Here is a 17,892-nt window from a genome sequence, read left to right as displayed (position 1 = left end):
GAACACATCACGCCTGTTAGAATGGCTATTATCAAAAAGATGATAGATAATTTCATGAGCATGTGAAGAAAAGAGAAATCTTCATGAACTGTAGGTGGGAGTGTAAATTAGATTACCATTTTGGAAATAAGTGTAATGTTTTCTCAAAAGGCTAAAAATAAATCTACCATAGATCTAACAACTCCACTTCTGAGTATACATTCAAATGAATAGAAATCAGTTTGTCAAAGAGATGTCACCATTCCAATGCTCATTACACCATTATTCTTAACAGGCAATATACCAAAACAACAGAAATGAACAGATAAAACTGATAGAGTTTATATGTGTTGTCCCCACCAAAACTCATGTGGAAATCTGATCCCCAATACGGCACTGCTGGAAGCTGTTTGAGTCATGGGGGCGGGTCCCTCATGAATGGATTAATGCTCTCCCTGGGGGAGGAGGATTAGTGAGTGGGTTCTCGATCTTTTAGTTCCCATGGGAGCTGGTTGTTTAAAAGACCTTGGCACCTCCTCTTGCTCTCTTGTTTCCTCTCACCCTGTGATCAGCTTGTACCCACTGGCTGCCTGCCACTTTCCACCATGTGAAGAAGCAGCCTGAAGCCCATGCCTGATGCAGCTGTCCCAAAACTGTGAGTCAAATAAACCTCTGTTATTTATAAATTACCCAGTCTCAGGTATTCTGTTATACCAACAAAAACGGACTAAGACAAATATAATTGTCATGCATATAAAAAATGGAATTCTACTCAGTCTTAGGAAAAAACACATTGTCAATTGTGGCAAGATGGCTGAATCTAGAGGACATCATGTTAAGTAAAATAGGCCAGGCTCAAGAACAAACAAATACCACATAATTTTAGTTATATGTAGTCTATAAAAAGTCAAACTAGGGCCGGCCCGGTGGCGCACTGATACAGTGCGCTGCTTGGGAGTGCGGTGGCGCTCCCGCCGAGGGTTCGGATCCCACATACAGACTGGTTCCCGCTCACTGGCTGAGTGAGGTATGGGAGCAACACTGAGGGTTGCGATCCCGTTGCCGGTCCCGGTCCGGTACGGGCGCAACACTGAGGGTTGCGATCCATTGCCGGTCATGAAAAAAAGACAAAAAAAAAAAAAAAGTCAAACTAAGAGAAATAGAAAATAGAATGGAGATAACCAGAAGCTGAGGGTTAGGTTGGGGGTCAAGGGTAAATTTGGGCATGTTGTTCAAATGGTACAAAGTTTCAGTTTGGCAGGATGAATAACTTCTTGTGATGTACTGCACAGCATGGTGAATATAGCTAAGAGTAATGCATTGCATATTTCAAAGTAGCTAACAGTGGATTTTAAATGTTCTCACCATGAAATAGTATGTGATGTAGTGAATGTTAACCAGTCTTATTTTACCATTTCACAACATATACATGTGTTGAAACATCACATTGTACCTTGTGAACATTTAAAGTTATGATCTGTCAATCAAAATAAAATAAAAATTTTAAAAGGCAGGAATGGTGTGAATGAATTTTTTAAAAATACAAACAAGAAAATACCAAATGTTGTGCATAGGAAAAACATTTTAAATTCGAGGACACAAATAGGTTGAAAGTTAATGGATGGCAAAAGATATGCAATGTAAACAGAACCCAAAGACAGCTACACTGGCTGGCCATACTAATATCAGGCAAAATAAATATTAAAACAGAAGTGTTACTGGGGATAAAGAGGGACATTTTATAATGAAAAAAGTGTCAGTCATGAGAACATCATGACAATTATAGCTACACAAGCATCAAGCACAGAAACCCAACATTAAATGAAAATAATTAGGAAAGAAGTTAAGAGAGAAGTAGACTATTCTATATAAATATCTGAAGAGGTTTAGGGCAACTTTCACTAATGGATAGAAAAACTAGGCAAAGCACTGAGGATGGTTTAGGAGTCCTGGACAACATTATAAAGCAACATGACTTTACAGATATGTATACATACAACACACCACCCAACAACAGAACATACATTCTGTTCAAGTGCACATGGGAGGATCCCAGAAAACACCATTTGCTAGGCCATAAAATAACCTCAATAAATGTGAACACTGAAATCACAGAAAGTATATTCTCTGACTACAATAGATTTAAATTAAAATGATAAACTGAAGGATATTTCAGTAGTTCACAATTATGTGGAAATTAAACAAAAAACTCCAAATAGCCAGTAAGCCATAAAGTCACACACAAAAAAATTAGAAACATTTTGAGACTGAAAACAAAAACATGACATACCAAAACTTATAAAGGGGTTAGAATAAAATTTATAGCTGTAAATATAGAAAATAATACAGAGTGGATAATGATAAAGAAATACTGGTACTGTAGTTTCTGCCCACTGGTACTAGAGATTCGGAGACAGAAGGGTGTGGGTGGAAGTGACCTCTTTGCCCAACAGGGACCTGTAACACCTGCATTCAGGCACACCTCAGGTTCTATGCTGGACCCCATTTTGTCTTACTTTTACTCCTCCTTGGGGCCTGGGTTTCCTTCCCTCACTAGGGGTCTGAGGACAGAGAAGGGGCCACTGCAGACTCCAGGAGGCTCCTTCATTGAAAACAGGCTCTGGGGCCATTGCTAGGTCTGCAGACCTATGTGCAAGTAGAACCATGCACAAGGCAATACAAAAGTAGAACTGGGATTTATTCTGTTGCCCCTCAGTTGCAAGATACAAACATAGCACTCCATCACTGTGGATATAAACAAAAGACATTCCTGAAGCATATCTATTATGTGGTCCCATTTAAAAATGAGTAATAGGAATAAAGGATGCATCTTCCTTCCAGACACTACTTCCCACTAAATAGAATATGATAACTACTACTGTTCATAACAGTGTAAATGATTGCAGATTTAATCTCTTAACAGTTACGTGCCTGATCTGTGCATTCTCATGGCAGTATTTCTTTTCTTTTTTTTTTTTTTTTTTTTTTTGTCCTTTTTGAGACTGGCCACACCGCGCTCAGCCAGTGAGCGCTGTGAGTGGCACTGGTCATCCCTATATAGGATCCAAACCCACAGTGGGAGCGCTGCTGCGCTCCGTGCGCCACAGGCTTGGCCCTCATGGAAGTATTTCTATTCAACCCACTGACTGGCTCTGTGTTAGCTTCAAACATTAGAAAAAAATACATTTACTTGAGAGAGTTTTGTAATAATGGCCATACAAATTTCCTACAAATCACCTACAATAGGAGGGTGGGAATAAGGTAAGAAGCAAAGTACTTTGTTGGGCCTTAAAAACTAACCCCACCTTAAGTGACATTACAAGCGGCGCCATTATGGGCCAACAAGGGTGTATTAACGTGGCAGCCTAAGACAGCACCGGGAGGAAGTAGGGTGGGAGTGTCTGCGTGAACCTTGCCTTAGCCCTTGTTGGCCAAGTACATGTTTCCATGCTTGTGAACACTGTGTTATTGCAATAGCTAGGCATTGAGACAGGATGCATGCTCTCATAAACTTTAAGCTGATTGAAGGATGTAAAAACCTCCCTTCCCCATTTGCCTTTAAAAGCAAGTGCTTGTGTGATAATAAATGGAACTGCTCGACAGAATCCCCACCGCGTCTGAGTGTCCTTTAACGGGCTGGTTGGGGCCAGCGGCTGCGCTTGCCTCTCTTCATGGCTCTCTTCTCCCGTCTCCTCCCAACAGGTACCGGAGGGAAAGAGGAATCTGGGCAATTCGCTTGCCCACCAAGGGAGAGACTGATAATGAGGCTAGGGCTGTTTGAGTTGACGGATGGCAGACCAACAGTACTTTAGGCAATAAATTTAACAAAATATAAAGAGGCATTTAATATCAAAAATTCTGAAGTAAGCCTTCCACTCAAGATGGCAGAATAGATGATCCCCAGCATCACTCTGTCTGGCAAATCAACAAATTTACAACCATTAAAAAGCAATGACAGCCAAGCTGGGGCTGCTAGAGCTCAGGGGAAGAGGAGGACAGATCCATGGAGTTCATGAAGTCAGGAGAAGGCATAAGAAAAAAATACATTTACTTGAGAGAGTTTTGTAATAATGGCCATACAAATTTCCTACAAATCACCTACAATAGGAGGGTGGGAATAAGGTAAGAAGCAAAGTACTTTGTTGGGCCTTAAAAACTAACCCCACCTTAAGTGACATTACAAGCGGCGCCATTATGGGCCAACAAGGGTGTATTAACGTGGCAGCCTAAGACAGCACCGGGAGGAAGTAGGGTGGGAGTGTCTGCGTGAACCTTGCCTTAGCCCTTGTTGGCCAAGTACATGTTTCCATGCTTGTGAACACTGTGTTATTGCAATAGCTAGGCATTGAGACAGGATGCATGCTCTCATAAACTTTAAGCTGATTGAAGGATGTAAAAACCTCCCTTCCCCATTTGCCTTTAAAAGCAAGTGCTTGTGTGATAATAAATGGAACTGCTCGACAGAATCCCCACCGCGTCTGAGTGTCCTTTAACGGGCTGGTTGGGGCCAGCGGCTGCGCTTGCCTCTCTTCATGGCTCTCTTCTCCCGTCTCCTCCCAACAGGTACCGGAGGGAAAGAGGAATCTGGGCAATTCGCTTGCCCACCAAGGGAGAGACTGATAATGAGGCTAGGGCTGTTTGAGTTGACGGATGGCAGACCCAACAGTACTTTAGGCAATAAATTTAACAAAATATAAAGAGGCATTTAATATCAAAAATTCTGAAGTAAGCCTTCCACTCAAGATGGCAGAATAGATGATCCCCAGCATCACTCTGTCTGGCAAATCAACAAATTTACAACCATTAAAAAGCAATGACAGCCAAGCTGGGGCTGCTAGAGCTCAGGGGAAGAGGAGGACAGATCCATGGAGTTCATGAAGTCAGGAGAAGGCATAGTGAGAGAAAGAAAGGATCACTCCCACCATTTTGAGCCCCAGCCACTTTAAGGCTGGAGCTTGTGAACACATGGAGTGAGAAATGTCAAAAGCCACAGCTGTGCCCTTTGTATGAAGTTGCTTAAAATTGGCAGGGGAGAAGAGGGACTTAGTGGCCCCCAGGCCAGCAAGACAACTAACAGGGTTTCTGTGGACCCATATAGGAGGAGCCACAGACAACAGAAAAAGTAACCACAAAGAGGCCAGTGAGTCATGAAAAGGAACCTGTGCATGGTCTGTCCTATGGGAAGTGTTTGGAGTGTGGGCAGCTGGGGAGATGGCCCAGCAGGGGAACATTGGTGCACAGCACAGACAGCTGATCTGCTCCAGTCAGCACAGGACCACTCTGTAGACTGGTCAGGAATATAAAATTTCTGGGGTTGCAGTTTGCTGAAAAGACTCAGGCCCAGACAAGAGTCTCCACACAACCCAGGTGAACCAGACCTCATGAGACCAGGAAGTACATACAAGGTCAACCATTAAATGAGCTGCACAGAAAGCCTTTCCCAGGGAATCAGCAGCAAAGCAGCAATTTAGCTAAACCACAGGGCTCAAGTGCTGGTCCCCACGGGAAGTTCCTCCATTTTAGAAGTAAGCCAAAGACAATAAATTAATTCCAGTGCAGAGTCTGAGTGGTGGGAACAGTGAGTGATCCAACACAGAATTGGAAGAAAAAATATATATATCCTCAGATCAGAGACAAAGCTTGATCTTTACTAGTCAATGTCTAAGACCACCAAAGAACACCTATAAAACCTAGAAGGACTGGAAGCCCCTGGGCTCCAAAGCCAGGGAGGTGGGAGGGCCAAGGGCCTCAGCCATGCCCACCCAACATCCACAACCAGCCTAGTGATAACCCACTGAGCCTCCACAGGAAGCATCCTGGGCCCCTGAGCCAGGGCATTGAGGGGCCAAGCGCCTCAGCCACACACCCCAACATCTGCATCCTACCAAGCCATCACAGGAAGCACCCTTGGCCCCTGAGATGGGGCTATGGGGGACCAAGGGTCTCAACCACCACCACCCCTGACATCCATGAGTGCAATGATGACCACCAAGCTGCTGCAGGAAGCACCTTGGGGTCCTGAGCCAGGGCTGTAGGGTGCCAAGGGCTTCAGCTATGCCCCTCCAAAATCCATAACCGGCCCACTGATGACCACTGAGGAAATGCTGGTAGTGCCCTGGGATCCCAAGCTGGGACAGTGGAGGGCCGAGGGCCTTGGCCACACCCCCTAACATCTGCAACCAGCCCAGTGATGACCATCATGCCACCACAGAAAGTGCCCTGGTCTCCCAAGCTGGGGCAATGGTGAGTCAACGGCCTCAGCCACATCCCCTGGACATCAAAACCAGCCCAGTGACAACCAGTGAGCTGCTGTAGGAAGCACTCCAGGCTCCTGAGCTGGGGCAATTGGGGGCCAAGGGCTGGAACCACACCCCCAACATCTGCATGCAGCCCAGTGACAACCCAGCCACTGCTAGAAGCCCCCTGGCCTCCCCTGGAGGAATGATGGAGGCCACGAGCTTCAATCATGATCCACCTCATTCCCCCTCCTCCCACCCTATTTCCCCTCCCCCTTCTCCTCCCCAGCTGCTCCACATCTTAGAATGAGGCATGGAGTCAGAGGAAGCTGAACACAGCCATGACTGGGCAAGCAGCTGCCACTGTCTGGGCCCTGCTAGGGTCCAGAGGTCTGGAGCTAGGGAAAGCTGAACCAAGCTGGAACTAGGAAGGCCACCACCACCACCCTGGGCCACACCAGGGTACTAAGGCATGCAGTCAGGGGAAGATGAACACATCCACAATCAGGTACAGAGCATACCAAAAACACCATTTTCATGCAGGTAGCCCACATAGCCACCACAATTGCCATGGCTACTGCGAAAGCAGCTACACTCTATAGCAGCAGTCACAGCCACTGTGCATGATACACCAGAATCCCAACTGCACTGACACAAGGAGAGGCACCAGTGGAGACAAAAAACAACACTCTCCACAAAGCACACTACAGAGTAAAAGAAGCATCTGATTTATGATAATGGAAAAAAAAAAAAAAAAAAAAAAAAAGCAACAACATTCTCTTCAAAAAGCACACTACAGAGTAAAAGAAGCATCTGATTTATGACAATGGGAGGACTTGATCACGTCTGTCTCAGTACTGGACAGATCATCTACACAACAAACCAACAGAGGGTCAGCTAATCTATCAGATGGATAGAACAAATCTATGGTGACTAGAAAGGGGAGGGGAAGGGGAAGGGTAGAGATTGGATAAGGGGCATAAAGAATAAGTATGATTTGTAACAATGAATAATAGGATAATGAAAAATTCTGATCTAAGTCGCTATTATCCTATGTGTAAGTATTTCCTATCTGTAGGTGTGCTGGCTTCTATCAAGATAAATTTTTAACAAATAATACTCATATGCATAAATGCAGCATACTTGGGGCTGTTTTGTGCATTGTAGGCTGTGTAGCACCATCTCTGGCTTCTTTCTACTAGACCTTTTAACTTTCCGTTATGACAACAAAACTGTCTTCAGACATAGCCAAATGTCCCTCAGCAGGCAATATCACCACTCATATTTAACTATTGTTAGATAGTCAAAACTTTTTAAATAGTTTTGATCCTACATTTATCAACTCTATTGGAAAATTTGCATTCACATTACATAAAGTTTTTCATTTCAAATTATCTGATATATAAAAATGAAAGTTACGTTGAAAGCTTTGACACATTAAAGATACTGATAAAGATAAACTTAGTGTCACTGCTCAATGAGAAGTCCCTGCCTGGTAAGTTGTTCCATATGTATTGCACTGTTTCTCCCCATAATTGAATTTTCCCATAAGCAGACTTGGGTGTAAAAGGTGACAATACAGGTTTCTCTTCTGTGTGAATATTCTCCTATTCAAGAACTGGTAACTTCTCTCAGAAAGTTCATAAAGTCAGTTACCACAATGGGCTATTTGTGTCGGAACACAGAGATCACACATGAAATGTCAAACAATAGTAAGCATTTCATAAAATATGAATACAGGATTTGGGGATAGAGTTGGAAAGAACTATCATTTCTTCAGTCTGTCTTAAATTAGGGTGAATTTTTCCCACCTATGGCCTAACTCTACCCTAGGAGTCATCTGCCCTTTAGTCCCAAAGAATGAGAAATCAGGGACAATGGCATTTTTCTTTTAGAATTGCCTGGCCTGGAAGTAATGTTTATAACCTGTATCCATACTCCCCTGAACACAGCTAAATTACATGGTTCCACACACAATAATTAGATGCTGAGATTGCAGGAATGTGTACAAGAGAAAAAAGGTGTTTTTAGAAAATATACACCCAGTCTCATCCATGCAGAATTTCCCCCCATGTAAATTATTTCATGGTTGCTGCAGTGTGAGTTCTTTTTACTTTACTTTTCTTTCTTTCTTTTTCCCCCGTGGCTGACCAGTCAAGGAACCCATGGTGTTATCAGCATCATGCTCTAACCAACAATACACTAACTGTAGCCAGCCCTGTAACTGCTGAAAAAAGACGTTTTCAGAATTACTGACCCCCCTTCTATATCTGAGGGTTGCACATCTGCTGATTCAACCACCGATAAAAATAAAAAGAAAAAAACTCTAACAATTAAAAACAACACAGTATAACAACTATTTATAAGGAATTCTTCTGTATTCAGTAACATATTCTACTAAACATGTAAAGGACATGGAAAAAAGCTCATAGGTAATATTGAAACAGTACACCATTTATAGAAGGGGCATCATCATTTGCAAGTGTTTTCATCAACAGGCTCCTGGAACCACCCTCCAATACCAATGAACAGTTGTGCATTTATAGGGCATCTTCTTGGTGTGAGTTCTCTGATGAAACGTGACGTGATTTATGGCAAAACCTTCTTCCATGGCCATTACATGAATTAGGATTTTCCCATGTGTGAATTTGTTCATGTCTATTATAGTGAGTTCCAGTAAACTGTTTCCCACATTCCTTACATTCACATGTTTTCCCATCTATGCAAATTCTTTGATGGCTGCTGAGGTGTGATTTTTGGTTAAGCTTTTCCACATTCTTTGCATTCATATGGTTTCTGACCTGTGTGAATTCTCTGTTTCCTGATGTCTGACATGTGGGTAAAAGCTTGTCCAGTCTTTACATTCATGTGGCTTCTCAAATGTATGCATTTTCTGATGCCTACTGAAGGATGACTTGTGGGTAAAAGCTTTTCCACAGTCTTTACATTCATATGGTTTCTCACCTGTATGAATTACCTCATGCCTGCTGAGGCCTGTCTTCTGGCTAAAAGCTTTTCCACATTCTTCACATTCATATGGTTTCTCACCTGTGTGAGTTATCTGATGAATGCTGAGGTTTGACTTTTGGCTAAAAGCTTTTCCACATTCTTTACATTCATATGGTTTCTCACCTGTGTGAATTCTCTCATGTTTTCTGATGCCTGACTTGTGGGTAAAAGCTTTCCCGCAGTCTTTACATTCATATGGTTTCTCACCTGTGTGAGTTCTCTGATGAATGGTGAGGCTTGACTTTTGGTTAAAAGTTTTTCCACATTCCTTAAATTCACATGGTTTCTCACCTGTGTGAATTCTCTGATGACTGCTACAGGGTGACTTTTGGAGAAAGGTTTTACCACATTTATTACTGTAAAAATTTTTTTTATATTCTTTATGTGATTTCTCACTTGTGTGAACTGTCTGATATACAAGGGCTGACTCATGGTAGAAAAATTTCATATGTTCATCACATACATCTGGTATTTCACTTGTATGAATTTTCTGATGCCTGCTCAGGTGTGACTTCTGGTTAAAAGCGTTTCCGCATTCTTTACATTCATATGGTCTCTCACCTGTGTGAGTTCTCTGATGCATGCTGAGGTGTGACTTTTGCTTAAAAGTTTTTTCACATTCTCTACATTCATATGGTTTCTCACCTGTGTGAGTTCTCTGATGAATGCTGAAGGATGACTTGTGGGTAAAAGCTTTTCCACAATCTTTACATTCATATGGTTTCTCACCAGTGTGAGTTCTCTGATGAATGCTGAGGCTTGACTTTTGGCTAAAAGCTTTTCCACAGTCTTTACATTCATATGGTTTCTCACCTGTGTGAGTTCTCTGATGAATGCTTAAGTAAAACTTTTGGTTAAAAGCTTTTCCACATTCCCTACATTCATATGGTTTCTCAAGTGTTTGAATTCTCTCATGCCTGCTGAAATCTGACTTTAGGTTAAAAGATTTTCTGCTTTCTTTACATTCATATGGTTTCTCACCTGTGTGAGTTCTAGGATGAATGCTGAGGCTTGACATTTGGTTAAAAGCTTTTCCACATTCCTTACATTCACATGGTTTCTCACCTGTGTGAGTTCTCTGATGACTGTTGCAGTGTGACTTCTGGAGAAAGGGTTTACATTTATTACTGTAAAATGTTTTTTTATATTCTTTATGTTGTTTCTCACTTGTGTGAACTCTCTGATATACGGTGAGGGCTGACACATGGTAGAAAAATTTTGTACATTCTCTACATTCATATGGTTTCTCAGCTGGGCGAACTCTCTCAGAATGGCTGAGGAGTGAATTCTCACAGAAGCTTTTTCCACAGCTAATGCTTCCATAATACATTTCTCCTGTGTGAGTTCCCTGATGCACTGTAAGGTCTGACTTCTGACAAAAATTTTTCTCATGTTCATTACAACCATAAAGCTTCTCCTGTGTAGCTGTTCTCTGGTGTGAGGTAAGGTATAATTTCTTAGCAAAAGATTTCTCACATTCAGTATATTTATAGTGTTTCTCTCCTGTGTGTGTAATCTGATGTTTAGTGAGTTCAGACTTCTTACAGAACATTTTCCCACATATAACACATTGAAGAGTTTTCCTTTCTACCTGATTTATTTCTTGGACAATGACAGGTGACTTACCTTTCCCATACTCGTTATACTTATAGGTGGTCTCATCCGTATGAATCTTTTTATGTGTAAATATTATTGGCTCTGTGTTGGAGGATTTCCCTTTTCCACTGTATTCTAAAATCTGCTTCCCAGTTTGAATATTGGGATGCTGACTAAGATGCTCATGATGTCTGGGCCATTTTCTAGTTATATGATCATTATCAGATTTCTCTCCAGCAGGCATCTCATCAGGCTCTCTAGGAAGAAGAGCATTCTGACATATGTAAAACTCATTTCCCTTTCCTGAATACTTTCCATTATGTATAATCTGATTTAAAACATGATATGAGTTCAAATAAAAGGATTTTCCTAACACAACTCTCTCCTCAGCTGATGTGTTGCTGTTGGTGATTACAACTGGCTGCAAGCATCTACTATGACTTTCATGCTTCCTCTCCATGAGGTCATCATCTATCTGGACATCTGAAATGAGAAAAAAGTAACATAATGAACCACACATAAGCACATCTCATTGATTGCTCAAGTAAAGGTACAGAACTGCCTTCCAATCCTAGTAACAAAAGATTTTATTAAAAAATCAATAACGGATGTTGGTTTCATGAGTTTATGGAATTTTTTCTTACTGACAATGTAATATTGTACTATTTTCTAATGTTATATCATGTTTTTCTTTCTTTTGCTGTTCATTTTTAAATCTTAATTTATGAGTAAATATTTGTTAAGAATTTTTATTTTATGCCTACACGTACTTTTCAACTAAGCACCTTTCATTTATTTACACCATTTTCTCTGCTTCATTTTTACAACAATGGTGTCTCCTGCTGCTATTTTCTCATTATTTCACAAAAAAGATGGCTAGATTTTCCATCATCAGCCACTTTCAGGTACAGAAAGCCACTTTTTACCACATATGCAGGAACAAGGCTGAGGATAAGGATTTTGCATTTATGTTTATATGCTTTACACTCCTTCCTTAGAAAATGGCTACAGGAATATGGAAGTTTTTCAAAGAATAAAATATCCTTTTCTCCACCCTAGATAAAGATAGCTTCCTCCAAGTTTTCCATTTAACCTGACTTCCTCTTCTTCTCATAAACCATTAGAATAAAGGAAACAACAGTTCTCCACCCAAGACACCCAGTTCTGTTCTAAAATATTTGGTTCTGTATCCAAGGCTGTTCCCACCATCTTTGAAATATGTTCTTCTGATTCCTTCTCAAATCAACTTGCACTCTATCCCCAATTTCTGGTACATGGACCACCACTTGATAATTTATTTCTTGTGAAATCATTTGTTTTGTGTAGTGAAGTTTTGGTGGTCTTCTATTCTCATAAAATGAGTCTCCTGCACATTTCTCATTTTGGTTTTTTTTTCTGAATAATTTCCAAGAAGAAAACAGAAAACCACTCCCAATCAACAATCTTATCCCCTCAACATGGAACCCTTAGTTCACATGCTCTTGGCACCCAAAATCTTCCAGTTTTCCTTCAAAATCATGGAAACCCCTTTCATTATCCAATGCAGGGTTCTCCTCAAATTCATGATTTTTGATGTGGCACAAGGCTCACTGCTGTACCTCTTTTCCTATTCTCAGTGAATTGCTATGTGATACGCTGCACTACTTTGGGATTCTGTGAAGAGTTCCCACAAGAACAAAGGCCTACACCAGATGCAACCCCTTGAACTTGGAATGCTGAGCCTCCAGAACAGACTTGTAGGAAAAAGATTTTTTTCTTTATAAGTTACAGGTATTCTGTCAAAAACAATAGAAAACAAACAGATACAGTATAAAAAATGTACATGAGAACTGAAGACACAAGCACAACTGAAAATGTTAAGAAAGCAAATAGGAAAAATAAATGTCAAAGAAGAGAAATTTAGGAAATAGATTTGGGGGATATACAAAACAGATTCAGCCAAATAAAATATTGGAATGTACATGCGACACCCCACCTTGGACATTATGTAATACAGGACTGCAGGTGAGCCATCCTCAAATCTGTGACTTACGGGAAAGATTGCTAGAAACAGCTCAACACTGCCAATATCTAATGAGCTTTACTTTTCTTGGCTTTTGCACTATATGTGCTGACAAATCTTGCAGGATCTGCTTTGGGCATTCTATTGTCCATGGCTCTGCTCCTTCTTCTAAGTTGACAATCACCTCAGCTTTGTTAATGAAGTATTCTGTTAATGGGAAGTAATTGTAAAACTGCTAAGTCTTATCCTCAGAAGAATGACAAGTGCTCAGCTTCAGACGTTGTGTGATAAAGAGACCAATTTGAACCTTATGAGAAAGAGAACACACTTTTACAAGAAATGTAATCTTCCCAAAACAGCATAAAACCCTATAAATGATTCCTATATTTATGAACAAAAAAGAAACTGTTTCTCCTGAAAGTTATTGGGGAGTTTTACTCACTCAGTGACATTAGGTTGCTGTAGGTCTCCAGCATCACATCTCTATACAAAGTTCTCTGAGCATCATTCAGGTCCTGCCACTCCTCCCAGGTGAAGTCCACAGCCACATCCTCAAATGATACCAAGTCCTGGAATGACACATTATTCTCAAGTCAACATTTCTGGGTCACAAAACAGAAACCTGGGAGTTCACACCTCTGTGTGTGCATGTGCTGTATGCATCTTATATAAGATGCCACTTTGTTGTATTCCACAGAATGGGAAGAAGAAAAATCAAAAGACAAATATCTGGGCACTGTAATAAGTTATCAATTAATTTATACCTTAAGAAATATCCTTGTTGCTAGTGATAAAAGTGTTAATGAAATTTATCTCTTCCAAAGAGAGCATAAACAGGCATGAAGGCATAAGTATACATACATACATACCTGAAATACTGTGTTAGATGAACAAATTTAAACACAAGTTCAATATAGACTGGCATAAGAAAGAAATAGAAAATATAGTTTTATTTTGTATTCAGTTTGCACTTCACTGAAATGCCAAAGATGTTAAACTCTTCCATGTGAACTGCATGGTCTCATGAATATGAGGCAACAGCAAAAGTCCAGTCACAAGAACACAAAGAACACACCCCAAATTAATGGAACTACACACAGCACCATGTCTGAGTGAATGATCTTGGGCAGCATAAGGGAAAAGCAATATTGAAACAACTGATTATAGAATGATTCTTCACTTAAATATGGGACCTATTTCAAACAGTAAAACATTTTATGTAATTGTTTTTTTTAACAACTTATGAATTAGAAGTACATTAAAAAGGCATTCCAAAATTTCCTTCCTATGTGCCAAAGGATTGCTTGTGTCCACACCAGGTTGTACACTGCAACTTTCTAAACCACATGGAGCAAATAATGTGGTCCTGTAAGTACATAACTTTATTTGTATTTTAATAGTCATCCACTACAAGGAGAATGGAAAAGGCTTTTAAAGAGAGTCAGAAGGAAAAAGAAAACAGGGTGACAGAAGACCAACTACATTACAACATAGAGAAATAAGCACACAGAAGAGAGACAACACTATAAAAAAGAAACAAGGAATGAAAAAGCAGAAACAGAACATGATAGTAATTTGCTGTGCAGAAATTAAAAAGAAGAGTTTTACTCTCAGGCTATCTACATAAGTACAGCTAGTTAGGTCCTGGAACTGCAAACAAAGTTTGAAAAATGGGACAAAAATACAAAGAGCAAAAGTGAAACAGACTTGAATACACAACACTTGAAATATCTGTGGAATTGTCCAAGTGGCAATTGGATGTATTATTCCAGCATTCAAGAGAGAAAGTTAAGCTGACAACAAAGATTTGAAAAGTATCAAAATTTCCATGTTATCTGAAGACATCAGAGTGAATGAACCTGAGGTTGAAAGTAAAAAAAGAACAAGTACAGAATCTGCAGAAACACTTTATCTTTAAACACAGGATAGAGGGGAAGAAAAAGGGGCATTACATCATAATACAGGAGTTAGTTCTCCCAGAGGACATTTCTTAATATGTATGTGCCTTACAATAGATCATCAAACTACATGACACCAAACCTAATAGAACTTCAAGGAGAAATAGAAGAATCCACCATCAAAACTGGAGATTTCAACACCCTCTATCAAAAAATGAACCAATTCAGCAGACAGAAAGCCATAAAAGACATAATTAAACTCAGTAACATGATCTGGATATAATGGATATCTACAAAGTACTTCCAACAATAACAGAACAGACATTCTTCTCAAACTCACATAAAGTACTTCCAACAATAACAGAACAGACATTCTTCTCAAACTCACATTAAAAAAAATCACTAAGAAGACCATATTCAGATTCACATAACACACTTTAGGAAAATTACAATAATAGAAATCATACAATATGTGCTGTCAGACCACAAAAGAATTAAACTAGAAATCGCTAACAGAGCAATGACTACAAGATCCCCAAAGAGAGTGGGATTAAACAACACACTCTAATACATGGGCTAAAAAAAGGAAAAAAATGTAAAACTAAGAAAAGTAAAAATAGTTGAATAAGTGAAAGTGAAAATGGGGCTGATCAGTTATCTCAATTGGTTAGAGCACAGCCTTGTAATGCCAAGGTCGAGGATTTCAATTCCCATACTGGACAGCCACTGGAAGAAAAAAAAAGAGAGAGAGAGAAAATGACACCAAACTTTGTAGGATACAGAAATAACAGTGTTCTCACAAATTTTTATGACACTGAATGTGTACTTTTTTTAAAAAAAATCTAAAATCAATAATCTATGTTTCTGCCTTTGGAAACAAAGGGGGAAAAAGAGCTAATTACATTGAAAGGAAGCAGAAGAAAATAAAAACTAGAAAAGAAATAAAATTGAAAATGAAAATCTGGAGAAAAAATAAAAGCCTATAGCCAGGCTAACTAAAAAGATAAGAGCACAAGACAGAAATTACTAATATGAGAAATGAATGACAGCACATCACTACAGATCCTGTGGACATTAAACAAATAATAAATACTATGAACAACTCTGCACACATTTGACATCCTACATGAAACAGACCAATTCCTTCAAGGACAGTTTACCAAAACTCACACAAACAAAAATACACAATGTGAATAGGCCTGTATCTTTTATGAAAATTGAGAAAATAATAATGTTCAAAACAGAAAGCACCTGGCCCAGATGTGTACACAGGAGAACCGAAGCCAACATTTAAGGAAGAAAATATACCACCTTCCTACAATCTATTGCAGAGAATAGAAGATGAAGTATTTCCCAGCTCATTGTATGAGAACAGCATTACCTCAGTACCAAAACCAGACAAAGATATTATGAGAATAGAAAACTACAAACTGTTATCTCTCATGAACATACATGCAAATAAGCTCAATAAAATATGAGCAAGCCTAATCCAACAATGTCTAAAGAGAATTATGCATCATGACCAAGGGGTATTTATCCCAGGTAAGCAAAGGTGGTTCAACATATGAACATCAATTAACATAACTGATAACAAAAACACTAACATGAAAAAACAAAAAATCACATAGATGCAGAAGCAGCATTTGAAAAAATAGAGCACTGATTCATCATAAAAATTCTCAGTAAACTAGGAATAGAGAAGAACATCACAACTTGATAAGGATTATCTACAGGAAACTGCAGCTAACATTACCCTTAAATGGTGAGAAACTCAAAGCTTTCCCAGATAATCAGAAACAAAGCAAGAATGTATCCTCATCACTCCTTCAACATCATACTAAAAGTACTGGGTAGTGCAATAACACAAAGAAATAAAAGATTTACAGACTGGAAAATAAATAAATAAAATTGTTGTTAGTTACAGATGATATGGTTATCTGTATAAAATATCCTAGCAAGTAAATAGAAAACCTCCTGGAATTAATTACTGATTACAGCAAGGTTGCAGGATACAACATTAATATACAAAAGTCAATCACTTTTCTATACCCCAGCAATGACCACGTAAAATTTAAAACAACACAATACTATTCACATTAGCAACTCAAAAAAGAGAAAAGTCAAAAATTATCTACCTCATAAGAAATTAACATCAAGAATACATTTTAAAAACACCTACAACTAAACAACAAAATAATCTGATTAAAAAATAAGCAAAAGGCTTCAACAGACATTTCTACAAAGATGACATACCAATGTCTAACAAGCTCATGAAAAGACACTTAACATCATTAATCACTAGAGAAGTGAAAAACCACAATGAAGTATCATTTCACACCTAATAGAAAATAACAAGTATTGGCAAAATTGGAAACTTTGTATGCTTTATGTGAGTATATAAAGTGATTCAGCCCCTATTTTTTAAAAAAGTACAGTGACTTCTCAAAAAATTAAAAATAGAATTACCATAGGATTCATAAATCCAAGTTTTGCAAATATACCCAACATAATTAATAGCAGAATCCCAAAAAGATATTTCCACACCTGTGCTCACAGCAGCATTACTCAGAGTTAAGAGGTGAAAGCAACTCAAATGTTCAGCCATGAATTAATGGACAAATAAAATGTGGTCTATACAAAGAAATAAGGTGAAAGCAACTCAAATGTTCAGCCATGAATTAATGGACAAATAAAATGTGGTCTATACATACAAAGAAATTGGACAAATAAAATGTGGTCTATACAAAGAAATAATATCTAATCTTAAGAAGAAAGGAAATCTTGACATTTGCTATAACATGGAACCTTGAGTACATTATGCAAAGTGAAACAAGACACTTACAAAATGACAAGTATTGTATGATCCCACTGATAAGAGTCAAAGTATTAGAAACACGGGCCGGCCCGGTGGCGCACTGGATGGTGCGCCGCTTGGGAAGCGCGGNCAAAAGAATTAAACTAGAAATCGCTAACAGAGCAATGACTACAAGATCCCCAAAGAGAGTGAGATTAAACAACACACTCTAATACATGGGCTAAAAAAAAGGAAAAAAATGTAAAACTAAGAAAAGTAAAAATAGTTGAATAAGTGAAAGTGAAAATGGGGCTGACCAGTTATCTCAATTGGTTAGAGCACAGCCTTGTAATGCCAAGGTCGAGGATTTCAATTCCC

General features: G+C 39.2%; 1 protein-coding gene across 1 annotated transcript; it reads right to left on the bottom strand.

The window, feature by feature from the left end:
• Positions 1 to 8,832: 8,832 nt before the first annotated feature.
• LOC103582123 (zinc finger protein 883-like) lies at positions 8,833 to 17,856 on the bottom strand. Its single transcript, XM_008563804.1, is given in 5 exon segments — positions 8,833 to 9,069; positions 9,071 to 9,460; positions 9,737 to 11,303; positions 13,265 to 13,391; positions 17,832 to 17,856. Coding segments are annotated over 4 exon segments (2,085 nt in total). The 5' UTR covers positions 13,299 to 13,391; positions 17,832 to 17,856; the 3' UTR covers positions 8,833 to 8,975.
• Between the last annotated feature and the right edge of the window lie 36 nt (positions 17,857 to 17,892).

This window comes from Galeopterus variegatus, unplaced genomic scaffold, assembly GCF_000696425.1.
Source record: "Galeopterus variegatus unplaced genomic scaffold, G_variegatus-3.0.2 Scaffold14992, whole genome shotgun sequence".
NCBI classification, from domain to species: domain Eukaryota; kingdom Metazoa; phylum Chordata; class Mammalia; order Dermoptera; family Cynocephalidae; genus Galeopterus; species Galeopterus variegatus.
The sequence above is the reverse complement of the archived record's forward strand: the minus strand, read 5'-3'. Positions and strand labels throughout refer to the sequence as shown.